The sequence below is a fragment of the Lepidochelys kempii genome, chromosome 13, assembly GCF_965140265.1.
Source record: "Lepidochelys kempii isolate rLepKem1 chromosome 13, rLepKem1.hap2, whole genome shotgun sequence".
NCBI classification, from domain to species: domain Eukaryota; kingdom Metazoa; phylum Chordata; order Testudines; family Cheloniidae; genus Lepidochelys; species Lepidochelys kempii.
Window position 1 is genome coordinate 5,506,078 of NC_133268.1, and position 26,780 is coordinate 5,532,857.

At 41.4% G+C, this 26,780-nt stretch overlaps 1 protein-coding gene across 7 annotated transcripts in view; it reads left to right on the top strand.

Moving 5' to 3' along the window:
* Positions 1 to 26,221, top strand: part of MYT1 (myelin transcription factor 1) — a 112,975-nt gene extending 86,754 nt beyond the window's left edge. For 5 of the 7 annotated variants that reach the window (XM_073309014.1, XM_073309008.1, XM_073309011.1 and 2 more), the window contains 7 exons: positions 6,730 to 6,792; positions 7,358 to 7,441; positions 16,841 to 17,062; positions 17,679 to 17,770; positions 20,714 to 20,817; positions 21,475 to 21,618; positions 23,395 to 26,221. In XM_073309014.1, coding sequence (XP_073165115.1) covers positions 6,730 to 6,792; positions 7,358 to 7,441; positions 16,841 to 17,062; positions 17,679 to 17,770; positions 20,714 to 20,817; positions 21,475 to 21,618; positions 23,395 to 23,535 — 850 coding nt within the window. In that variant the 3' untranslated portion in view covers positions 23,536 to 26,221. The remainder of the gene's footprint in view (positions 1 to 6,729; positions 6,793 to 7,357; positions 7,442 to 16,840; positions 17,063 to 17,678; positions 17,771 to 20,713; positions 20,818 to 21,474; positions 21,619 to 23,394) is intronic. The other 2 variants (XM_073309015.1, XM_073309009.1) reach the window with 1 other exon arrangement.
* The last annotated feature ends 559 nt before the right edge of the window (positions 26,222 to 26,780 follow it).

A 26,780-nucleotide genomic window follows, 5' to 3' on the forward strand; every position in this document is an offset into this window, starting at 1 on the left:
GGGCTTGGGGAGGAGGGAGAAAGGTTAAGATGGGATCTTGGTCCATGACTTGGGCTCCTAGGCACTGTGGTAATACAAATAATAAATTATAATAATATTAGTAATAAGACAAGAGCATCAATGCTCAGAAAGTCTCATTGTGAAAGATGAAGTTCCATGAAGATGGTCAGATGTATGATTTTAACCCCGGGCAGATTTTTGTTGGCTGCAGTGGAAATGTGCTGTTTTCTTTTCACTTGGTGTCTCCTTCTGAGTTCCTGTAGCCTATGCAACACTAATATCTTTGTCCAAAAACACTTTATATAGTGCCACAGATGTCCTATACAGAATTGCTGTTGGTAAAATACTTATTACCCATCAGTATCAGAAAGAAGCTAGCTCTTTGCAAGCAACCTGACAATCTAATTACATGCGAAAATTTGGGGGATGTTCATTACCAAAAGGGAGATATTTCCATACTTTCAATGGGAATTTGATTTGAGAGAGAGAGGGAGCAGAAGCACCATTATTCATAGGGCCCAATTCTCAACTGCTGCAAACAGGTACAATCCCAACAAGGTCAATTAACTGGCCCAAAGCATTACATTGGAGTTAAGATTTGCTCTGTTTTCGTATAAGATCCTGAATCAAGGAATCCATATTTGAAATCTGCATGCAACTCTACTCTATCAATGGCTTCACCCCTCCCAAATCCTTATTAACCTTGATGGAGCTACACTGAGTTACACAAGCTGAGGTTCTGGCTCAGAATCTTTAATAAGAGTCCTAAGGCTTACAAGAGAGTTTGTCAGGTTTTGTCTTAACTTCCCTCCCCTAAGGAAAATTCAGGCCAAACCTCTAGATTTTTTTTTTCAAAGGTGTGGCAGGGTACTTAATATCCCTCCAAAAAATATGGAAAATAAAGTGTTGTGAATCATTATTCTAGATATATTAGATGGAGCCAGTTTGTGCCGTTTGTTTTCTTGTTAGCTGATTTTCACTTCGGATTCAGCAAAGCTTTGTGTGGATATTGCAAGGGTTATTATTAATTGAATTTGTAGTACAGCGTCAGGCAGGTGTCTCGGCTAAGAGTGGGGTCTCGTGGTGCTAGGCTTTACACAGGCACATAGCAAAAGGCTGTCTCTGCCCAGCAGAGCTTACCATCTAAATAGGCAAGACAGAGAGGGTAGGAGGGGAAACAGGAGAATGGGCAATTTACTTAAATTTTCAAAGGTCCCATAGACGGTGAGCAGCAGAGCAGAGAATCAAACCCAGATCTCCTATCTATACACTACCTCCCAATAGATAATTCAGTAGGGCTGATTGAAATTTTTGCATTTAAACTATTTTTCTATGGAAAATTGGGTTTTCAACTCACTGAAATTTTAGAAAAAAAACTATTTTCCAACCAAATCTGCAATTCAGCCTTATCCTAGGACATGTCTAAGTTGTGAGCCTCGCTTGGATGAGACTTCAAATCCAGACTCCAGCGAGAAACTGCTGAATTGGAATTCATTTGCAAATTGGATACTATTAATTTAGGCTTAAATAGAGACTGGGAGTGGCTAAGTCATTATGCAAGGTAGCCTGTTCCCTCTTGTTTTTTCCTACCCCCCCCCCAGATGTTCTGGTTTAACTTGGATTTAAACGTGAAGAGTGGTCAGTTTGGATGAGCTATTACCAGCAGGAGAGTGAGTTTGTGTGTGTATGGGGGTGGGGGGGATGTGAGAAAACCTGGATTTGTGCAGGAAATAGCCCAACTTGATTGTCATGCACATTGTGTAAAGAGTTGTCACTTTGGATGGGCTATCACCAGCAGGAGAGTGAATTTGTGTGGGGGGGTGGAGGGTGAGAAAACCTGGATTTGTGCTGGAAATGGCCCACCTGATGATCACTTTAGATAAGCTATTACCAGCAGGACAGTGGGGTGGGAGGAGGTATTGGTTCATATTCTCTGTGTATATATAAAGCCTGCTGCAGTTTCCACGATATGCATCTGAGGAACTGAGCTGTAGCTCACGAAAGCTTATGCTCTAATAAATTGGTTAGTCTCTAAGGTGCCACAAGTACTCCTTTTCTTTTTGCGAATACAGACTAACACGGCTGTTACTCTGAAACTTGGATGAGACTGAAGCCTAATTTATATAATTCCTGGAAAGCTCCTTACTCCTGCTGAGGCATAACCTACTTCTCTCCCTCCCCATCCTAATGCATGTTGTGCCTTTCTTTAACATCTGGTCAGCTATGCAGTCACGCTTACCTGTTTAAATACCTCTCAATGTGCTAGTTAAGAAATATTGAGCGGCTTAACCGATACTCAGGTGTGTCTTTGGGTGAATGTATTATTGACTCAGAATTATCAGGCTCTTCACAATCACTTTTTCCCTCACTTCTGATCCTACAGTACCGAATTTCCAAAACATGGCTGCCCAACATGTGACTGCACAAACAACAACAACAAAACTGAGTTTATGGGAACATGTGCAACAAGTGAGCCAGATGAGCAAATGTAAATTGGTCAATTGCCCATAGGCAGCCATTGTATCCACAAATACTATAACCACTTGCACTTGCCAATACAGTTTTATAGGTGGTCCTTGAGGCCTATGTGTTAAAAATGTGGCCCTGTGTCAGGTTAAAAATAAAAGTTATTACAACACGGGGGATTCTTCCATAGTCAGACTGGTGTAATTCCTTTCTCTTTGCATTTTTCCTCATGTCTGTACAGCTTTTGGGGCCTCTTCCAGAAGTGCCAAGTTAAAAATAGGGACATGGCTTTTAACTGCACTGAAATACTTTGGGCCAGGAATGCTTAATGGAGGGACAGGAGGGGAAAATGGTAAATATTTTATTCAAAACCCTAGAGACTATCCTACTTAATTAGGGATGTTAGGTATGCACAGCTGTAGTTGCTTTACTACCATGGTATTAAAGCCTATTCCACCCCCTTAACAACAACAACAAAACCCCCCTGCCATATCCTAATACTACCCTTTATAGCAATACCGCCTTGGAATCCTGAATCCGAAATGTGTTTTCTCATGGAATTGTTTTTTTTCCATCACAAGGTAGGGACGGGTAAAAGTAGTTTGGATAAAATAAGAACTGAGCTGAAACATCAAACTAAATCAAATTAAAACCTTTTCTGAGATTTGGAAAGGTGGTATTTGTGGTGTTTTTTCATTTTGTTTTGTTTACATGTGTTTTTGTGTCTTGACATTTGCCTCTGACATTTCCCTTTAGTTTTGGGTAGTTCTGGAAATGGAAATACCCATATAAAATGGAGGGGGAAATGACTATCTACCTCACAGAACTATTGGGAGGTTCAATTAGTTAATGTTAATACCCTGTTATGGAGGTGGAAAGCACAGTATCTATATGGTCAGTGCTAAGTACAATACAGATAATATTTTTCAAAGAACACTTTAAGATATCTTTATTTAAGCAATATTCCTCCATGCTTTGTATAGTAGCCCAAAGAATGACCACTGGATTATTTCACCACTGCTAAGAAACATTAAATTTTATTAGGAACATTGACCATATTCGCTGTGGACCAGCAAAAAGGTATTGGTTGCAGGTGTATCTGAAACTGTAATTTATTCAGAAAATTTGTTGGTCAATGGACACCCTGAATTGACATTTTTCACCTGAACACATTAATGGTCTGGTGCTAACACCAACCTGTGATACAAACCAGAGGAATACTGGCTAGCACTAAATCTCCAAACCTTATACTACAGTATTATTATTTGTCTGTGCTTTGATGCTGGTTTAGCACATTTATAAAAGGGGAAAATAGATTCCACAGGTATTACTCATATTATAGTGTCACTTTTTCCACAGTTCTAGATAAGGCTATGTCAGCAGCATTATAAATTCTATTTCAGGGGTTAATCTCTCAGATATAAAAAATTAGCTGCAGGCCAAAACATCCAGTACAAGGTATCTGTCAGGGATGATTTCTTTGAAGATAATTAAAAATAAAAACCAGATAATTCTCTTCACCTCTTAAAAGGCACTGAGAGGCAAAAAGGAATTAGATGTCAGTGATACGTATCTAAAACAATCCTAGAACTACAAAGAAATAGCTCTACTTTCAGATTTTAAAATGCTTAAGATCCTGGTGCCCTGTCGTCTCCCAGGCCTGTAGTTTGAAAGTTGTCCAAAGGATCTGGACATTCCGATCCCAAATCACAGCTGGTTGGATAAGGTGAAATTTTGAATTTTTCTGACAAAACAGGGATACAATTTTCACACAAAATTTTTCTATTTTCCAACCAGCTCTAGTCCAAATGCTGAGGCAGCTTTCAAAATCTCAGCTTTAGTTGGTCTGGACACCTATAGAAAAGGTAGGAAAAAAAGGCATTCCCAGTATTTATCTTAGGATCATGCAGCTTTAATCATGGTAGATTCCATGCTGCCATCCAAATGTATTGCCAATAAGACAGAGATGTACATGACAGTAGTAGGCAAAAACTAAATTGTTGACTGTGTGGGATGCGACTATGTAGCTGTGTTCACAATAGATTGGGCTCAGGGGCCACATTCACATGAAAAGTTTGAGCATTATTTTATTGGTACATTTTGGAGATATTTAAATAGCTGGGCATTTAGGGATGAATTCTACTCCCGGTAAAGCGAGTGGCAAAACTCCCATGGGGTTCAGTCACACAGGATCAGGCCCTTATACCTTAAAAAGAAGGGACTAAGAAAATGTCCAATCAGTGTAGCAAGGTTCACTCAACATGAGTAAATGGTTAGATGAAGGGTTCACAGTTTAAGGGTTTGTCTACCCTGGGGATGTGACCCAGCCACAGCCACCTGGATAACCTGAGCTGGTGCATCCTTAGTGTAGACAGGAAAAGCCACTATAAGTGTAGTTTTTAGTGGCGCAACCTACCCTGGCTGCTAGCCAGGGAGAGCTGCATTAGTGTAAATTGTGGCTTATAGCTCTCTGCCTGTCTATACTAGGAGTAGGGTCTACACCTGTAATTAGCCCCCAATGACTGTGTTCTCTAGTGTAGACAAGCCTAAGTGTAGGAGACTCGATCTTCAGAAAGGAGTTCTCTCTTTCTCTGGTATTCAAACTCCCATTGAAATGAATGGCAAACCTCCAATTCATTTCACATATCCCCAGTGAGTTCTCATTCAGATACTAAAACTTGACTCAAAACTTTTGTTAGCTAATTTGCAGGTAAATTATTTCCTTTGCTAGAGCTACTCACATCTTTTGTGTGTCCCCATGACAACTTTTATTTCTGCCGCATTGCCTACAACATCCGCAGCCAAGCGTTCTGCTCATCACAGTTCATATTCCAACACTTTTTTCACTGCTTCCATGGCCCTAATTACTCACTGTTTGACTTGCTCAATTATCTCTTGCTTGGTAACAGTTTAAGCCAAAGCCAGCTTTCATGCCATTTTAAGTGATCATAGAAAGGTTGGGAAATGAGCTGCATTGACGTGCTCTTATTTTTTTCCTTTCATGCTTTAATTTCATTTATATTTTTGACTGTTGGATGCTGTACCTTCAGATGAGGCATAGCTGGCAAAAGCTGAGCATAAATGTACAGCCAATCATTTCTTTATAGCTGGTATAGGAAGGATTTGCAGTATTGCAATGTTAAAAAAAAGTATAAAAAACTCATGATGCCCCATGTGAAGTGACTTGGGCCACAGCTTTGGTCAATATAACTAATGTCGCTCAGGGGTGTGAATAAGCCACCCCCCCCCCCGAGCAACGTAAGTTACACCGATCTAAGCACCAGCGTGGACAGCGCTGTGTTCCACCAGCATTCCCACAACGAGCAGTGGTAGCTGGATTAATTAAGTTGACTAGAGACTTAATTAATCCAGCAGTGCTACAACGGTGATGCTGTAAGCTCTCCAGTGTAGCCATAGCCTCGGTGGTCTTGGTGCCAGCTCGTGGTGAGAATGGTTCCACAGACAAAAGCAACCAGGACCCTGATTGGTTGTATTACCAGAAAGGAAAAGGACTGAATGAGCATGGAGACTGAACTAGCCTTTCACCGCTAGAGAAGGTACCGTCAGACTAGCGGTAAGGCACAGTCACAATCAGATGGTCTTGTGGTTAATTTACGGGCCTGGGATTTAGGAGATCTGGGTTCCTGGCTCTTCCACAGAGTAACCATGAGCAAATCGCTTGACTTCTCTGTGTCTCGGTTCCCCATTTGTAGAATGGGGATAATAATATTTCCCTGCTTCATGGTGGCACTGTGAAGCTAAATTCACTGGCATTCTCCTGACTCCTCAGGTTCTTTCTTGGAGCAGTAGGCATTGTCAAAGGTTCTCTGCTCACCTTCTGATTCCCTTATTTTCACCCTATGATCTGCATCCACAGCCCTGTTCATTTTTGTGTGTGTGTCTGCCTGCCCCTCACTCAGCTGATACCTGGATTCTGTTCCCACACCTAAAGAGACAGGCCTTCTGTTGTTTTGGGCTCCACCCACCAATCCCAATCATCAAATAGGCCTGAACTTTTCACTTCATTTTTGTTTAAATTGTACCGCGCTATCTACCAGTTCTCAAATGGTTTCCATTTGGATTTGTGGTGTGAACAGTATGGGTTGTGTATTATTACGAACTATTTGTGGGGGGTGGGGGGCGGGAGGGAAGGTTAAAAGAGAGATGCATCCAGTTTGATGCTCTCCAGCTCTTCCTTTAAAGTGAGCTATCCTACTGTTTCATTCAAGCCCTTGCTAATCATTGTTTCCCATTCTTCCTCAGGTGCCCAACTCCTGGATGTGATGGTTCTGGTCACATAACAGGAAATTATGCATCACATAGGAGGTAAGGTCTTCACTAACATTATTTTGTTCTATGGCCTCTTTTTATTTTTTTCCTCTGCAGTGGGCAGAGTTGGAAAGTTCTGAATAAAACATGAATGTTACTGACAACTGAAGCCTATTTTCGTCTCTTTAATCTGACTCTCTCTTTTTTTTTTTTTTTTGGATGTTTCCAGCATTTGATTAGAAGCTCTCTTCAGCAGAATAAAAGACAAAGGGTCAGATTTTAGCTGATGCAATGTTCCTATTAATAATGCTGCCTATTTATGACTTCTGTTATGACTTTAGAACATTAATAGAAGCGATCTAAGCCTTCTGTTTCAACAATTCCGTTAAACATTGCAGTCTGTTAGCAGATATCTTTTTATCTAGACACCATTAATTACTATCCATCTCCCTCAAAATGTGCTCTTTTTTTCCTTCCTCACTTCTCCTTGTGATGTGAGGCTCCAAAATGAGCGAGATCAAAACACTACAGTAAATTCAAGGGAAAGATGAGTGAGGCAGGGGAATATTAGAAGCGGTAATTCTGCCAATGAGACGGGCCTTTCTTCTCTTTTTAAACATAGTCTGTCAGGCTGCCCCCGTGCCAAGAAAAGTGGCATCAAGATAACCCCCACGAAAGATGACAAAGAAGACCCGGAGCTGATGAAGTAAGTCCAGAGGAAGTTCCTGAGTAGATCCTTTCAGAATTGGAAACTGATCAATTTCAATAACTCATGCAGCATTACACCGATTTACACACATGTGTAACTTTACACCATCCATTGATGTCAATGTGAATACTCGCTGTGCCTAATGTCAAGCATATGCGTACGTCTTTGCAGGCTCAGGACCTTAATTTGAAGAGGTGATTGGGGAGGGAGGTAGAAATTATAAAATATTTTCCATTTTTTCCCGTTTATTCTTCCCCACAATCCAAAATACTCTTGAAATTTGAAGAATTTTGACTAGTCCTAGAGCTGGCAAAAAATAAAAATAAAAATGGGGGACGGGGGGAAAATGTGGTCAATATTTCCCACTTATTTTCCAAATTTGAAATGTAGAACATTTTTCACCAGCTCAATTTATTAATTTCCTGACACCTTTTCTCTTAATACTTCGTGAAGAAATTGCTGTTCTTATAACTGACCAGACAGAGTTTCTGTCCAAGTGTTCTAGGCTTCCGTCTTGGCAAAGAGCAGTCCACGGGTGCTGCTGAGTTCCTTCAACTCCCATTAACAACAGTGGGAATTGAGGGCATGCAGCACCTCACAGGATCGGGCCCATGACAACACTGAACAAGACTTTATTAGTTTGGCTATTTCATGCTGTTAATGTACGCTCAAAGAAGCTCTCTGCTCCTCCCCTCAATGGCCCCCGCACTTACAATAGGCCCTAGAGCAGTGGTTCTCAACCTATTTACCATTGTGGGCCTCATATGCAGCTCTCTGTGTTATGTGGGCTGCATCCACACAATATATATACTACCTGTATGGCCCTGAGGATGTCACATGGGCCACAGCTGTGTGCTGATTGGGTCGCAAGTGGCCCGCAGACTGCGAATTGAGAACTACTGCCCTAGAGTCTCCGGCTGAGATTTTCAAAGCATGTAGGGGATTGAGGAATGGAGATTCTAAATCCCTTAGGCCACTTTGGAAAATCTCATCGACTGTGAAGTACCTTGTACTAGTTTATAATAAATGTGTGACACACAGGAGCAGTGGTAAGTAACTGAAATGTATTTCCTAGCCTCAGTCACCTAATATGGGTTACAGAAGGTTAGGCCTCTGTCACATGACAAGAGTCCGATACCTTAAGAGACAAATCTTACAGCTTTGTACCAAAATGACCACAAAAAACAGTTGTTTCAGAATCCCACAACCCTTTTGTGGGAACCAGGAAGTGCAGAGGCATGTGAGAATAATAATGATCAAAAACGTTTCAAACCTCCGAACACGTGTTTGGAAAAGTCTGTGTTGCCAACTCTCTTGATTTTAACACTGTGCTCCTGACATTGGGAGGGTGTTTTCTTACAACTCGAATCCTGGATTTATTTGATTGTGAGGCAGTCTCAGGTTTCAGGTTTTTCGAAGTAAGTTTCTAGCCATCGTGGCTGAGGAAAAGTTAGAAAACATAATCCAAGCGTACCCTAAAGTCTCAAACACTGGAAGGCAAATTAAAAGCACCCCATTTTTAAATTATTTTTTTAAAAATCTCATGATTTTGAAGGCAATCTAATGGTTTGGAGGGGCCTGACTCATGATTTTTGACTATATGGGGTTGGTAATACTGTATTTTAGCCAAAATAATTTGCTCAACTCTAAATGGAAGCACCCAAAATAGGCATATTTTGTCTTGGCCTGAGTTCTGGCTTGTGTTTTTGTGGGTGTAAAGTTTGTCCTTGCAACATGTATTGCAGGTGAGTAAATCTGAGTTTTTGTGCTTCTATATTGCCAATTTCTGCCCTCCAGCAGGTTGATACATTAGCGATTTGTGCTCCATTTTCAGCTGCAAGTGCAAAAATGTGGCTGTGTAATGCACCTAAAGTGCTGTGCAACTTTCTGTCATGAGCAGGGAAAATGGCATATTGCTACTCACCAATGGGTGTCCACGGTAAATAGAAATGCAATAACTGATAGAAAAGATGTTTAAAAACTAGATGATATTTGAGCCATCTGCTCTGCTTTTAGTCTTCAATCCACAGGAAGAGAAGTATTTGGTTAAATGAGCTGTGTGATAATTAGCAGGAGTTTATTAAAAATTAAGCAACCTATTCTACAATCTTCAGAAAAATCCTTTTTGACGTAAATGTTCCAAATTGCTAAGGGGAAAAAAATCCATAATCTGATTCCATTAACCAATGGCACAGAGAGGGGAGTGAAATCGAAAGACAGCGCTGGCAAAGTGCTGACTGTCTCAATTTTGGCCCTGTAAGTACAACAGGCAATCAGCTATGCCGTGTGTGCCATTTTGTTTAAATGTTTACTTCTCTGAGTTAGTCCCATGAGATCTAAAATTGGGCTGATGCTGCATGAGTGAAGACACAGGAAATTCAAATGAAGGCAGAATTGTGGGCAAAGTATGCAAAGGAAGCACAGTATAAAGGATCCATGGGAAGCTCCAGTCTATACATATGAAACTTACATACACGCACAAATATATATACAGAATAGATCACACATCAGTAAAAAGGAGAAAGAGGTCCTTGGTTGGACCATTGCATCATTTGGCAGTTGCTGTGCATGTGTGCACACACACTCGCATGCACAAACAAATACATACACACTTTATGAGGTCAGCTGAAATAACATATAGTAGAGCAGCTTGGAAACCAGAATTTTGACATTTTGGGGAAAAAATGGTTCCAAATCTGAACAAAAAGCTGAAATTTTAATCTTTCCCACAAAATGAAAATTCCCCCAAAATTCTGTTCAGAACCATTGAAGCATTTTGATTTGATATGTTTGAATCATTCTGTTTAGATAAAGTCAAAACTTTTCATAAGTTAAAAACAGGTCATTTCAATAATGTGGAAACTTTTTGTGAAGATTTTATCATGTTGGTTCATTTTGCTTAGACTTTTATTTTATAAGAAAATATTAAATATAATATGTTCTGTCTCTTTATAAAACATACTACATACAATATTAAAATGAATATTTTAATATACTATAAAAGGCTAAACAAATCAAAACGATAAAGTTGAAACAAAATGTTGTGCCACTCCCAAGAGGAACTATTTTGATGTTAACAACTCGAGCAGGTTGAAATGATTCAGTTTGGCTTTTCTCCTTCACAAGTTTTGTTGAAATAGAAACGTTTCAGTTTTGACAAAGCTGCGCTTTTTGATGGAAAGCTCTTCCATAAACATTGTTCGACCAGGTCTGTCATCTAGCAATTTACAGGTTAGATCCTCAGCTGTAAGTGAGAGATGCTCAGTGCAGCCATGGGGAAAAAAGGGGTTTTGTGTTATCCAAAATCATGGGGCCAGCAGCCAAATTTATTCCAGCTTTCAGTAGCCCCCAGGGGCCATTTCAGCAGCTCAGTGAAGCAAAAGGGCACCATGGTCACACTCCCTGCTTTGCAGCAGTTCCCAGTAGAGGGTGTGGCATAGGAGTTATTATGCTGGCCCTATGCTACCTGCATATTCCCCCGCCCCCATGTAGGGGGAGCCACAGGGAGCCAGATCTGCCTGTTTTAAGGTGCATTGCCGTGCTGGAAACAGCACAAAATAGCCCCCACCTGGCCAAGAAGCTGGCCCTTTATATTCAAAGTGCTTTACAAAGTTTTTCTAATGACCCTCCCAAAAGCCCCATGGTGTAGGAGAGTAAGAATATTACCCCACTTTTACAGATAAAGAAACTGAGGCGCGGGAGTTAAGGGACTTAACTGAAAGAGCCTGGATTTTCTGACTCCCAGCCATATGGGCTGGATAAAACATTGCACCCAAATGAGATCATGAGGGAAGACTCAGGACCCTCCTCCCCAGACTGGCATAACCCTTCAGCCCACAATCTGAGCGGCTCATCTGCATTTGCAAATATGCCCTCCTGTGTAGGGTAGCACATTTGTGCACTGCCCCATGAGCACCCCAAGACTTCTTCCTCCTCCCCCACTGCTCCAGGAGGAGAATAGCTCAGATCACTGCACCAAGCTTCCTCTGCTAGCAGCATGCTGTTGGAGGACAAATCTAAGCACCACTCACTCCATGCCCCTCCCCTACTTGGCAAGGGGAGTATCAGACTTGCAGACCCAGGGCCCAGGAAGGCCATGCAGGGCTGTAAAGGGAAGTGAGATTTCCCCTTATGCCACTGTATGGGCTTCAATATCTGTCTGTCCCGCAGTTATTAACAAGTGGAAATGGCAATCAGAATAGAGGGAGCCCATTGGAGATGACTTGGGGGCAAAACAGCAAGAAGAGGAAATGATCCCTTTGTTGCTGAGTTACCTAGTCCTTGGGAAGTTAGCATTTTGTCTTCTCTAACAAGGTACGCTCTGGTGAAGGTCCCAGCAGGTTTGCATTAAAGAGGCTTAACTGTAATTCCATTACTCCATCTGTGTACCAAAAGGCACTTGGAACTGATCCGAGTTTTGCACATTGCCACAGAGGAGAAAGTAATTTAGTCCCTGTTGTTTTGTTGCTCATCCTTCAAGTAATTTACTACAGATGTGATTGAACAGATCACCTCAACCTTCAGCCTACCCCTGGCATAAAAAGAAAATAACAGAAACTGGCTCTCTAATTGATCAGCCATTACTAACACTTCAGTTAAATAAAAAAAATAAAGTCCAAGCCAGCTGTTTTGCACAATAAAGGCTCTGGTTTATTTTTTACAATAAAAGTGTAATGAAAGTTAAATTAACAGTGTAAAATATGTAACAGTTGGGCCATAGAGGCTGCATTCTAAATGGTGGGGGGGCAGTTCTTTCTTTCTTCTCTCCGCCCTCACCCCTTTTACTCCTGGGGATTCAGTAATTTGCTTGTGATCATATAAAAGCAACGCGGTTATGAATTTAGCAAGGCTCCTGCTGGCAGGGATATTATAAGTGAATTGTGCTGCATTTGCAGATGATTAAAATGGAGATCAGCGTTTTTCAAATTATCTTGGAAAAATGGGTGTATAGCTCCCTCCTCTGCCGTCAATTTCTTTTTATACAATATAAAAATAATAAAGGTAATCATTTCATTGGTGAAACGTAGGTTGTGATTTCCAGGAACAGCTCAGTGAATGTTTTGATAGGAATGCTTGAAATCCCTAATTACTTTCCCGAAGAGGATGAGGGGGTTAGCTCTGCCATTTCATACCTACTTTATATATATATAAAGCTATATATATGGCATTCTCCCTTGAGTAATAAACTTTTAACTGTATTTATAATTGACTAGCATCTTTAAACAAATGCAGACCACAGCAGAAACCTTAACAGATGCACCAGGTTTCCTTGAATGACTGAATTTACTTAGCATGCCATTAGCAAGTGAGTTTGGAGGCAGGGATGGGTAAGAGATTCCTTTGTAGGGGGGCACTTTTCCACATGGCTACTACTGTAAGTTGTGGCTGCACTTCCATTATAAATCCCCACCTCCAGAACTTTATAGTCAGCCTTAAACATTTGCTGAAACATGGCCTATAGAATTGCCACAGGGTCACAATCCAGAAACAATAGCTATTATTACTTTTATACATCTTTTTAATGTATCTCCTTATCTGTTCAATTCTAAGTGTCAGAATGAAACAATGAGGCCCCAATCCTAAAGTCACACCTTTGTACCTGACAGGTTTCAGAGTAGCAGCGTTGTTAGTCTGTCCTCCTTTTCTTTGTACCTGAATGGGTCTGGCTGCGTGATGAAGGTCTAAATGAGTGACTGATTCCATGGAAATATTTGTGTTTCCACAACACAAAAGTAGCTTTTAACAAATTTATGATGATGCTAGTACATTCAAACCCCCTTGCCTTAATCTTTAGCAGAATTGTCAGCAATTATTGTCTTAACTGTGCTTGTTTGGGGGAAAGGGATTTAAAAGTCTGGATTTCCTGGCAAGAATGTCAGATATGATTTGCTATGTAAAAATGGGTGCCCGTTGGTTTAGTGTTACCGTGGTGTCCATACAATCATTCCATCACCTAGGGGTAAAAAAGTCCAGTTTGATGACTGAGTGTCAATCTTTGGAGTCATTGATGTAATCAAGATGTGTGGTTTGAGAACAGTATTGTGACCTGGGTTTTAGTTCTTCTGTTGGAAGTTGAAAAGGATTAATGCTAATGTTCTCGACTGAAGGGATTTTTTGGTTACCCAGTTAACAGATGTAAACCAAATCTTTTTTACTTCCTTTTCTTACCCTCCAAGGTAACTCTCTTCCCAGACCACAGCCCAGTGCTGCCTCCCAATGTATCTTACTCCTTCCACTCCTCAAGATGGGCCAGGCTTGTCCCAAATGTGAGGCGTGGCACAGGAGAAAGAGGGTCAAATTTCAGGAGGAAGCTAGTCTGGTGTCATGAATGCAAGGCATGGCCAGGCTGCTATCATACAAACCCTAGAGCCTCCACGTGTAACACGAGCCTCTCAGCATCTTTAATCAAATTCTGTGCCCTGCAACTCTGTCTGCCTGATCTGTCAACTTATTATGAATGAAACATGTAACTCTTTTTCTCCTGCTCCCCACCTATGGGGAGACAGAGAGGAGAAGGAAAGGAGTGAACTGAATTTGAGAGATGTGCTTTCCATCATCCATCCATGTACCCTCCATCTGCTCTCCAGCCTATCCACCCTGCAATTTCCCATGCCACTCCTCAGTTGTGATCCGCTCTTTGGTCAACTCCCCAAACAACAAAAACTTGCTCACCCAGCAAATAACCTCACACTTCCACCTCTAGGCTGACAGCAAATATAAGTGCTCTTGGTTAGTCTGTAATTTTCCCAAAAGTCTACAATCAATGTATTAGATTTTTTAAAAAGGGGGGTGGGGACAAAATTCAGCTGGCTTCCACAGTTGCACCCCCCCCGCCCAAAAAAATTTGCTCAACATCTATTTTGTGTTTGTAAAACTGACACATTGACCAATGTTGCCATTGTAGTTAAGGGGATACCCCATCATTGTGGCCCTTTCTATGATGCCTTTACATTTAAACACTGATTTATTTTAAAAAACAAACAAACTAGAACAGCCAGTCAAAGTAAACCCTGAAATTGGTTTAAACATAAGATAGGGTCAAGAGTAGGAGAAGTCGCCAGAACCTTCAAAGATGAGTCTTTCTCTCTGTCCCAGTCTCCTGTTGTTCCCCACGTCCCCCATTTCTGAGCTTCCCTGTGAATGTCTCAGTGAGTGCCAAACGCCTCACTGAAAGCAGTGGCTGATGTTAAATGCTCACTAGTACGTGATGTGACGTTCATTCTGAGCTCCGCATTGCTGTCCCGCTATATACAGGGGAGCCAAACACTCGAGGCATTATGGCCACCCAGTCATTACAAATTGATGCCATGGGCCCACAGGTGTCTGGGGGCTGCTGCTCTGCTCTTATCTACACATTGCACTGCCTCAGGTTACTGTTTCTTTGCCTGCCTATCCATTGTAGTTCTTATCATATGTTCCCTCTGCTCACAAAGCTCTCTGTTATTTATGCTTTGTGCTGGACCCATCTCCTGCTCCTGTTACTCTTTACCCTTGGCAACAAAAGGAGCCAGTGTAAGGAGATGACTTATTGTTGGCCGCTGTCCTGTGGAGTAGCTGCTATGCAGAGGGCCACACATGCCAAAATCTCTACAGCGCGGTTGAGTTATGCACTAGAGCTGCATTAGGAAAGCTGGAGGCCATGTCACAAGAAATCCCTTGGCTACATCAAAATCCATGGTGAGAAGACTGTAAAGCCTCAAGACCACAGCATTTAGGCCCCAGCTCAGCAAAGAATTTAAGCAGGGTAAGATTAAGGGTATAGGCCGTATAGGCCCATAGCTGGGGGGCCTATACTTGCTCCTGCAGGCAAGTGTTCGTGACAGAATCTCAGCTTTCATTTAAAAATAGTAGAATACCTCTCTAGCCCTCGTGGTTGCAAAGAAAAGTCTGAAGCATGAAAGGAGCGTAATCGAGGCAGTGGTGTCTGCACAGCAGAGCGTAGCCGCTGGGGAGCCATGCCCCACCCAGGCCCACCCAAATCTGAGCAGGGGCATAGTGCTGCCGGAGCGGTCGGGAGCATCGCTCCAGCACCTGAAATCCAGGACAGAGCGAGGCTCCGTCACTTCAGAAAGCTACGCTCTGGCAGCTCTGCCTGGTCATTTTCTAAACCACACCCCCCTCATGCCCGGCGGGGCAGGCCTAGCCCCGGTCTAGCGGTATCAGGGCCAGGGAGGGGATGGGGCACTGCGGCACGAGGGCCCTACCTGCACATGGACCTGCAGGTCACTTGATGCTGTGGCAGGCTCCTTTGAGAGCCCACAGGCTGGACTGGGGAGCTGTTGTGGGGAGCGCTTGGTCTCCAACCTCCCAACCCACCCTTCAGGCTTCCCCTCCATTCCAGGCCTGGATGGAAATTGCACAGTGACACCCCCCACCCCCATCCCCCACACAAATACCAGGGAGCTCATCTTCTGTGCACAAAGAGACCTTCCCCACAGCGCTGGGAGCCCGGTCTCTCCCTCCACCCCAATAAACAGCTACCTTCACAGCAAGCGGAGCCCTCCCCGCACACATCCCTTCTCCTTGTGCAGGTGTCGGGCAGCTCCTTGGCCTTTAGGGGCCCAGGCTGCATCTCATCCCTGTGTTTGTCTCCAAGAGGCCATAGCAGTGTGTACCAGGGGCAGTGTGTACCTGCTTTAGCCAGTTTAGTTTCTCCTGCTTCTTCTCCACCTCACACCCAAGGGGTTGGGTGAGCATAGCCCATCCACCATAAATTGAGGCCCAACCAGATTTCTACTCCTAGCTATGCCAACTGTTGCCTGAAACAGTATCTCTGAGAGGTGTGAACTGCCCCATGCATTGCAGGGACTTGTTAACTCCAAGCCCCACAGCTATTGGGAGTGGGGAGCAACATCGCCCTTTGCAACACCCTAATCAATTCCTCACCCTCCTTTGGTGTTTAGACTGGTGTACATGGTGACGGAGATGTGACTGTTTACTGCAGCTGAAGATCTGCCCTCTCCAGTTGAGATAAAGTTCAGATCCAGTGGTGTGCCATCTCTGTATGCAAGACATGCATTGCTTGCCCCAGAATTCAAAAAACATGGGCCAGCTTTTAGTCCGTGAGGTGATTTTGCCTGGCCCCGATCGTGCACTGAAGAACAAAATGGTATCCTCCGCACAACGTGACCTCTCACGCACCTTATGTGAGAGGTCACACTGCATGGAGGACACCATTTTGGACCTCTAGAGACATGCAAGTATAGAATTGCATGCCCTCCTGAAAATGTCTCGGCAAACCACAATTTAGATGAGAATCTTGGCTTTGAAGTACTCACCTCAGAACCTTATTTGGCTTTCCCCATCACTAATTTTATCTTAAAGTGTGTTTGCACCTTTAAAATCCTGTTTGTTCCCATTTTCATCTTATAACTATTTGTAATTCCCTGTGGTTAGGTGTCCGGTTCCTGGCTGTGTTGGGCTTGGGCACATCAGTGGCAAATATGCCTCTCATCGCAGTGCATCAGGGTGTCCTCTTGCCGCCCGACGGCAGAAAGAAGGATCACTCAATGGCTCATCATTTTCCTGGAAGTCACTGAAGAATGAGGGGCCTACCTGTCCGACCCCTGGCTGTGATGGCTCGGGTCATGCTAACGGAAGCTTCCTCACGCACAGAAGGTGATAACTGGGTCCACAGCAATCCTGTGCACAACCACACTCAACAAGGAAGTAAATGTCAGGTTGCCTTGGTATTTTTGATTTCTTCCATCCTTTCTGGAGATGGTGGGCTAAAAATATTCAACCTTCAGCCACAAAATAGGCTGGAAAAGTTCACACTTTGGGTCTTAGTTTTTGCCCGGTTTTTCATGAACTTGAAAGGGGTTTTCTCCAGCAGAACAAGAATAGCCAGTGTGCTGTGAAAAATTATGAAATCTGACGTCAGGCAAATTGTGAAAACTGATAATTTAATTGAATTAAATTAGCATGTTATGGCATCTTTTTGACACTTTTGAATGTCATTGTTAGTTAGAGATGTCCCATAATCCGTCATGTCCACTCCTTTAGGGGATTTGCATTTCCTAATCTTTGCACAACAAAAATCGCTCTTGTTTTATAGATGAGGATGATTGTGGCATTCTTCATAATGCAATTTCCTCTCTAACATTTAGTGTAGGATAGTTTTAGAAGAATCGCCTCATGGCACAAACTCAGCCAAATGGTGGGAACCCTTGTTGGGCACATAAACATCCATAGATGCTAAGAGTTTATGAAACCCATTTTTACTTGCCTTTAGTTTATCAGGGTGTCCAAGAGCTACTTTTGCTGGAAAGAAAGGAAAACTCTCAGGGGATGAAATTCTCAACACTAAATTCAAGACCAGTGATGGTAAGGATATTGCACTTGGTTGCTTTACCTTGCATATGTGTTGATAAGCTGATTATTTGTGTATTGTATCCATCCTGTATCATTATTAGAATCATATGACTCATGCAAAAAAATTGCTATTTTGCCAACTGTCATTGTTATCAATTAAGTATTGAAATAACTGTGTTCCGTTCTATTCTATATAGGGTCTCACACTGCGCTCATGAGTCTAGTATCTGAGCACCTGCCAGAAGTGCTTAAGCAACATGACTCCACAGTTGTCACTTGTTTGTTCTGTCATCTTCTCCCCGAGGGGAGAAGTACGTGCAGGGCCGTGTCTTGTTTTCGTAGGGTTTGTTTATTTGTTTTTGTTTGACCAGCCATTGATCAGCAGAGAAATGCAAAACAATTATTTGGGAGTCACTTCTGCCACCTTTTCTCACTTTCAGCAGTACTTACGTACACAGTTAGTCCTGGTTTGCTCAGTGGAACTGCCGGCATGAATAAGGGTGTCACAGTCAGGCTTTTGATGAACAATTTGTTTAACAAATAACAGCAAAATTGGTGAATACATTTGACTATCTCTAATAATGATCAGCCTTTGATCATCAACATACGAACTTGTTGTCTTAGTATAGCGATAGCCCTACCATTCGCTCAGCTTCTCCCTCCCACAAATTGATCAGTTACATCATTTCTTTGCAAAAGGAAAAGGAGGACTTGTGGCACCTTAGAGACTAACCAATTTATTTGAGCATAAGCTTTCGTGAGCTGTAGCTCACGAAAGCTTATGCTCAAATAAATTGGTTAGTCTCTAAGGTGCCACAAGTCCTCCTTTTCTTTTTGCAAATACAGACTAACACGGCTGTCATTCTGAAACCTATCATTTCTTTGCATGCTCACCTAATTTAGGGCTTGATCGTGCTCACCACCGTGAATAGGGTCACTCTGTCTTCCCTTATCCTGCTATTTCTTCCTTCACCTATGCTCTTATATTGTTGAAACTGGAGATTACCCCACTTTTGTCTTTATGTTGTCATAAAGATCAGTGTCAGCGGTCACTGTCATATACGGGGTGAAAGTAATATTACATTCTTACTGGTACGGGGGCTGGCTCCTGCCCCGAGAAGGGGTGGGGCCACAGGCAGAAGGGGCAGGGCCATGGGCAGAAGGGGCCAGGCAGTGCTTTAACATGAGCTGCGTACGGGCTGGTACCGGCTTCCTACACGTACACCGTACTGGCCCGTATCGGCCCACTTTCACCCCTGCTCATTTAATATTTATTTAAAAAATAGATATTCAAGTCTAATGTGCTGTACAAATTTCTGAATGCTAAATAGAGCTGATCAGAGTATTCACGATGAGTAAGGTCCTTCTTTATTTGCGGTACTGTGGAAACTGTAATTCCTGCAATATTAGGCTTCTGCTGCAATTTTGATTTTAATTAGCTTACAGTCCACAATTTTGCCTACCTTCTGAGGTTTGCAACATACACTTTTTTCTCCATTAGTATCCTAGAACCCCATTTATCCGAGCTGATAGCAGCAGGGGCTTGGGCTGCAAGTCCCAGCTGGCTGGGGCTCCTGCTGTCAGCCCTGCACACTAATGAACATAATGACATGCATCAGACGAAGTGGGTATTCACCCACAAAAGCTTATGCTCCCAGACGTCTGGTAGTCTATAAGGTGCCACCGGACTCTTTGCCGACCATAATGTAATGGCAGCAAAATGTCTTTTTATCAAAACAAAAAAAAAAATAGCAGGCATAACAATGATACTCGAGTGTTTACATTGTTCCAGCAAGTTTTTCTTAAACAAATAGGTCTTCTCAGGTTTTTCCAAATTACCCCAATAAGTAAAGGTCCATTATTACTTTTCCACTATTTTCCATGTCTTGTCCACAACTCAGCTGCAACTACTCCGCAATCATCCCGCAATTCAACTAGGATCTTAACTATGACTGATATTTGTTATGAATTTAGCTCCATTTTTAGCAAATCATAGGCAAACCCATCCTGATTCCTGAGAGTTTATTCGTTAGTCATCGTGTACAGCACAGAGCTTCAGCAAATAATTTTCAGCCTGCTGACTGCTAGCAAACTGTTTGCTGTGAAAATTCATTACTCCTGTTGTGAAACTGATTGTCTAAGACACATGGTGGTGTTGCTGCCGCCGGACTGGATGACTGAAAGTTAAAAAAAGGAGTATGATAAACAATGAGCTGCCATTGTGAATTTTCAGATGAAAAATTGCCAGTGTCAAAAGTTATAAACCTTTCAAGAATTCACAGACATTTTCAGGAATTCCTTCTAATCTTTCAAATACTCTCACGTACTCAGGGCTTTTACTCACAAAAATATTTACAAATCAGGATTTTTGTGGTTGGTTTGTTGGTTTACTATTTGATCAAGCCCTACTGTTATACTAGAACACTTCCTTCTTTCTGATCCAAGGAAATTCTACACAGTTCTAGAAATATTGCTCTAGTTTATACGCCACCTAGTTTATTACTAAACCACATTATCACTTGAAACGAGATCCTCCCAAATTCAGACTACACACGGTTCAAACTCGCAGCGTGCCAAGCAGAACATACATCAGTTCTGAAGAGCTTGTGAGTAGGAGAGGCTCTAGATGGAAGAGTCCATTATCTAGTTCTGGTTTTACACATTATTATATTATTTATTATTATTATTATTACTGTAGCGCCTAGGAACCATTGATCTATGAAATAATTAACTGTGATGCTATGGAACATATAAAACGATGTGAAATGTGAGTTCGCTTTAGATGTGGTGTTAGGAAGAATGTAAGCATTGCCAGCACTCTGATGCATATATAAAAGAAAGAAAGTTCCAGAGCACGAGCCTTGCATTCATCAGAAAACCCTGCCTTCCTGTTGCTTTTTTCCTCATCTGTGAGTCAGAGCAGCAGATGACTGACTGCAATTTTCCCACCTGCAGTTCTAGAGAACGATGAAGAAATTAAGCAGTTAAACAAGGAGATTACTGAGCTGAATGAGTCCAACTCGGAGATGGAGGCTGCCATGGTGAAGCTGCAGTCACAGGTATGTGAGTATGGACTCTTACCAAGCTCTTGTAATCATAGAGCTTGAGCCAAAATTCACTGGAGTCAATGGAAAGTGGAGGGGGGACTCCTCAGCTGACCAGCCAGGGCAGACTTGAAAAGCAATGCAAAGTGACCTCATCAGAGGGCAGGACCTGCCTCATTGTCTTCCATTGATTTCCTAGGTATGTAAATGATTTGCAGTAACTTATCTTAGCAAAGTAATTACAGAAGGGAAGGAAGTGTCATTAACATCAACCCCCTGATTAATTTCTTCTAATCACAATACCAACTTTCAAATATTCAGAGTGCCTATATATTAGAGCCCTTTGGGAAGTAGCTTTTTTCCCCCAGAGGAAAACTGGCAAAAATGGGAGAAAAATTGTCCAAATAAAAATTTTGATTTTTCATCAAAAAAAAATCAGCCAAAAACTGAAAAAAACAGAATTGTTTTCGGCTTTCCGATGAAAAATCATACGTGCTGCAGGAACACAAAGACTCCTTTCATGAAACCATTCATTTCGCTGAAAACCCAGCTTCCCATCGGAAAAAAGTTTCAACAGAAAATCTTTGACCAACCCCAGGGCATATTATATGGAGGGACAGGTTGAAGGAGAGGGCGAGGGCAAATAACTTTGCTGCACTCTTTGCTGTGCAGATATCAACCATGGAGAAGAACCTAAAGAACATTGAGGAGGAAAACAAAATCATTGAGGAGCAGAATGAAGCCCTGTTCTTGGAGCTCTCAGGTCTGAGCCAGGCTCTTATCCAAAGTCTTGCCAATATCCGCCTTCCACATATGGTGAGGAACTTTTAAAATGTTTCATCATAATCACTGTGATCAAATGAGCAACACTAAAGCCATTTTCATGATAAGGTGTATATACAATTAAAGACTAGGAAAAATATCTAGAGATCGTCATCTCTTTATTCACACATCTGCCTTTTGTAACATCAGTACCTATACTGTATCTCTGAAGCACATATTGTTATCTTCCTTTTGTTGTCACTTTCTGCTGATCTCCCTTTGTATCTATTGTTCTGTCTCATTCCATCTAGTAGCTAAATCAGAAAATAGGAACTTTATCAAGGGTGCATAGCGCCTTTCAGACTAAGACAGCACAAGCAGAGATCAGGAGGGATTTGATTTCAACGTCAGAAAGATCTTACGGCTCCTATTATAATGCAGGTAGTTTCAATTCAGTTTTGAATAGCTAGCAGCCAAAGAATAGCATCCTTAAAGAGCGTGTGTTTTGTTTAATTTAACAAGGTCTAACAGGACACAGCATGTTGTCATAATGTTACTGCAAAATGAAAAGACTACATTAAAATAGAAAAATCAAAAAGAGCTATTAATTACCTTCTCTCTAGTCTCAGAAATTTAATTATTATTGTCTAAAATACGTGTGCCGTATGTATGTGAGCTGGGGGGCAGATTGGTGGAAAGCATCTGATTGCAGATACTAGAGACTTGCGAGATGATCATAGAAATGAGCTTTTGATTTATGGAATGAGCTTTCCCATCACCTTTTTCAGTATTCCTTTCACGAAGGTTTGGATTTAATTTTGGGCTGGTTGGATACTATCTCTTCTTCAGCAGAGAATTTCCTTTACAAATACTTTTGGGCAGTATTCACACAGCTCTCCACCTGACGAAAAACTATTAATTGAATTGGCTATTTGATAGGTGAAGGTCAAATAAACCAGCCAGCAAATATGTTTTTAATGTGTTCAACCATCTCCAAATCAAATAGTGTCCACAAAATGTACACACTCATATTACTAATATTTCTTCATCTTTCTGCTCTTCCTCCTCCCTCTCTCTCCTCCTCCCCTTTCTCTCTCCCTCTGTTGATTAATCTGATGTGTCTATCTGGGGTGTTCACGTGGTAGCCAATCAGTGTGGTATCTGGACTGGTGTGGCAACATGCAGTGCTTAATTTGCAATGAAAGAGGTGCTGGGGCTCAAGCAATCAGGTGCCAGGGCTGAAGCAATTTTTTTTACTTTAATAAGTGACGTGGCAAGCCCAGAGGTTCCAGGGCTATGAACTGCCAAGCCTAGAGGTGCCAAGGCTCAGCCCTGGTGCAAATTAAGCACTGGCAACATGCTGGAGTTGATAAAGCATGATACAAGGACTCAGGAGACTTGGGTTCTAATCCTGACTCTGCTGTGTGCCCTTAGGCACATCTCCACTTTTAGTCTGCCTTCTCTATTTAGACCTCAATCCTGTAAATATTTATGCATGTTCCTAAATGTACACACTTTTACTAGTCCCATTGTGGGCAGTGCATAAAGTTAACCATGTGCTTAAGTCTTTTCAGGATCACGCCTAGATTCTAAACTCTTCTCTGCATGGAGTGTCTCTCAATATATGCAGTGCCTGGCACAATGGGGCCCTGATCTTGTCTGGGACCCTGTAGCTGCTGCTGTAATACAAATAATGATTAATACCAAATATTGATAATCCCAGCACCACCCCAGCAGAATTAAACACAATGATTAGGCTCTGTTTTCTTCCTCCCCCTCTTCCTCTTCTTTTTAACCATTTATATTTATGTTTTGTTTTATTGGATTCAGGAGCCAATCAGTGAACAGAACTTTGACGCTTATGTTAATACCCTTACCGACATGTACACCAATCAGGAGTGTTATCAGAACCCTGAGAACAGGGACCTGCTAGAAAGCATTAAACAGGCTGTCAAGGGAATTCAAGTCTAGTGCTGTGGGATAACACAAATAAACAAACTGTAAGAAGATGGAACCTTCACTCCGAGTATTCAGGTTTACAAGTTATAAAACTTGTCTAATGAATGAAAAAAGGACCAAAATTTAACCAAGAGGCCATTTACAAGAAGCAGAACTGAACTGAACTCCATGTTGTCGTTTACTTAACTTGGACCTTCTTGCAAAGAGTGGGATTTTCTACCCATACCAAGTGGTAGAAGAGAATGGACAATGAGACACTACAATAGGCTGCAGGGCTTGGTTGCTGGTAGAGAAAAGGCATCTTCATGAGTTGCCACATTTTACTGATGAGAAAAGAAGGCATTGTAGCAGAATTAATCCAAGGGTTAGTACATTAGAAGAACAGGGTTTTGTCTGATTTAAGAACAGAGTATGACTGGCTTAAACCCTCATGTTGTCTATGGTCATATGTCCAGATCACCTACTCACACATGAATTATGTTATAAGTTACTGTAAATGAGAAGCTGGAGCTGCAGGCTACCTGTAAATCTGAACCTCTGCTGGGCCTCCCACCCCCAAGGTATTCAGATATCCACTGGGTGTGGGAACTCTTAAGTATTATAAAGTAGCTTATTTTTATTTTCTGAAGAGCAGTTCTGGATCTCCAGTGGAAAGCGCAATGGAAAAAAGGTTCTCAGGGAAGCTTTTGGAGTTTGCAACTACAGTATTCCTTTGTCTGTCTTAAATATGAGAATAGCTATTATGAATAGACCAATACCAGATGTGTCATGGTCCAGTGTATATGATTTTTTGGAAGTCTATTGGTGGACTGTTCTGGTTCTTTTCAATATTATGGTCATCATTACAGCAGTGCAGTACGGCCAGTGCAGAGATCATACATCAATGCCAGAGAAATGTTTAAAGAGATTATCAACAAAAATGAAAGATGCTAATTGATGGCCAGCAAAGTGCTTATCTACCATGGACTGTGGCTGATTCCTTACAGATGTACTTATGGCAATGGGTTTTTCTTTTGTTTTGCTTTGGTTGGCTGGTTTTGATTTCTGTATTTTGTGCAAGGTTACAGAGCAAGCGTGATTCCACAAAAAGAGCATTTGGGTATTGATCTTTGTAAGCCGTTTGGTACATGCAGCCCACCATGCACTTAAAAGAAATACAACTATGTGAATGTCTTTTCAAAACCAATCTCTAGCACCTCATTCATCTAACCATCCAGCATTGCAGAGCACAGTGATTAAGGTATTTTTCAATCTGTAAGAAAGGAGTCAGCAGAGAGGGAGAGAAGTATCGGTCTGTCCCAGCAAATTGCAAATCCTGAAAGCTTGTTTAATAAACAAATCTCACACAAGCATTAACTATCATTCAGAATTCTTTATCAGCCTGGTGATAACACTTTGGAGAAGAAGGAGGTAGAAGCCTCTAGCACCCCAGTATTTGTCACATAAGCCCCCCACTTTCAATATCATTTCCAGTGAGGTGAGGGGTGGAGAGGATTTTGCTCACCAATAATAAAATGAAGAATATTGTGTCATTATGAGCCCAATCCTGCAGATATTTAGGGGATAATGCAAAGCTCAAGGGAGATAATGGAAAGACTCCCATTGATTCCGGTGGACATTGGATCAGATTCTTAGCACATGAGTAGGTAGGTAGCCCTACTGAAGTCAATTGGGCAGCTCATGTGAATAAATTTAATCACATACTTAAGAGTTTGCAGGATTGGATCCCATGAATTCACTTATTTTAGAACCCATTCCAAGTGCAAAAATAAAACGGAAAAAAATGTAATTTGATGTGTTAAAAACACAGTTCTTAACATGTAAATAGAGTCCAACTTGCTTGTGACTACAATTCAGTTAGTATTTAAAAGTAGAGAAATTGCACTTCCTGGAAGAGAGAGAGAGGGGGGGAAAGTAGCTAGTTTAATTATCCTGTAAATTATTTAATTTTGGCAAGATGTATGTAATTTATATTCACAACACCTTATGTTAACTTTTTCCTATTTATTTAACCTTTCTTATTTATTAATTTTATACTTATTTTAAACTGGACACCACACCATGGAAAAGAAAATAAAAGCAAAAAATAAAAAGTAAAACTTTTTTTTGACCATAAAAAAAAAAAATTCCAAAAAAGAAAGAAAGAAAGAAAGAAAGGAAGGAAGAAAAAGAAAAGGGAAAAAACCCATGTATCTACAACTCCTACTTGTAATTTTGATGCAACCGAGTTATTTTTTATATATTTTGTTATTTATTCTTTTAACAATGGGAATTTTTTAAAGATATTTTATAACTGAGGCATTTTGATAATTTTTTGGTTTGTTTTTCTGAAGGGGCGGGGGACAATGGGAGGGGAAGAGAGACCTTTAGGGATTTTGTTTTCATTCATATTGTTTCAGGCACTGATTAACGGTAAATGAAAATTCTGTATTTATTATTTATTTAATATTTAAGTCAAAATGAACTGTGCTCTTGCTGTATATTTATTTTGTCACGTTTGTGTGTTGGTTCTGTGATGACTGAGTAATTGTTTATGTGAAGGAATACTGTTCATATTTAAATAATAAAGAGTCACATTGAAAGTTATAGCAGGCTACATGTTATTCTGTGAAAATTGAATACTGTGATCCACTTTCCTCAGGAAATGTATGCTGCAGACAGCATTTCATTATGTATTTTCAGGGTTCTTTCATAATAAAAACCCAGTTCTGTTTGTGACTTTAGTTCCCATGGTCTTTCTTGAAGATATTGTTAAAGTCCCCAGTATTTTCTAAGAGCTTTGTTCCAATGCATGGGTAACCCACTGTTCAGCGGTATTACGAATTTCTTTTTGAGCACAATCTGCAAAAGATGGGAGTCTGTTATGATCTCAGCTAGAGGAATTAGACCCAGTTTTTCAAAGATGGTTAGGCAACTGAAGATGCAGATAGGTGCCTTATGGGATTTTCAAAGTAGGTCAGGGCCCGATTTTTGAAGGTATTTAGGTGTTGTTGGGCTCAATGTTGCAATGTTGCAATGCCTAACTTATTTAGGAGCCTGTTTTCATTTTAGGTTCCTAATTACCTACATTCCTTTTGAAAATGAGACATAGGCTCCTAAATCAGTTAGGCATTGCAATGCTGTGTGCAGCAACACCTAAATGCCTTCAAAAATCTGGGCCTAGGCTCCTAGCCCAGACTGAAATCAATCGTTGCTTTGTGCAATGGTTATTAAAGGTTCTGCGCATTGCAAAGGAGACACTTCCGCTCTGTGGTTTA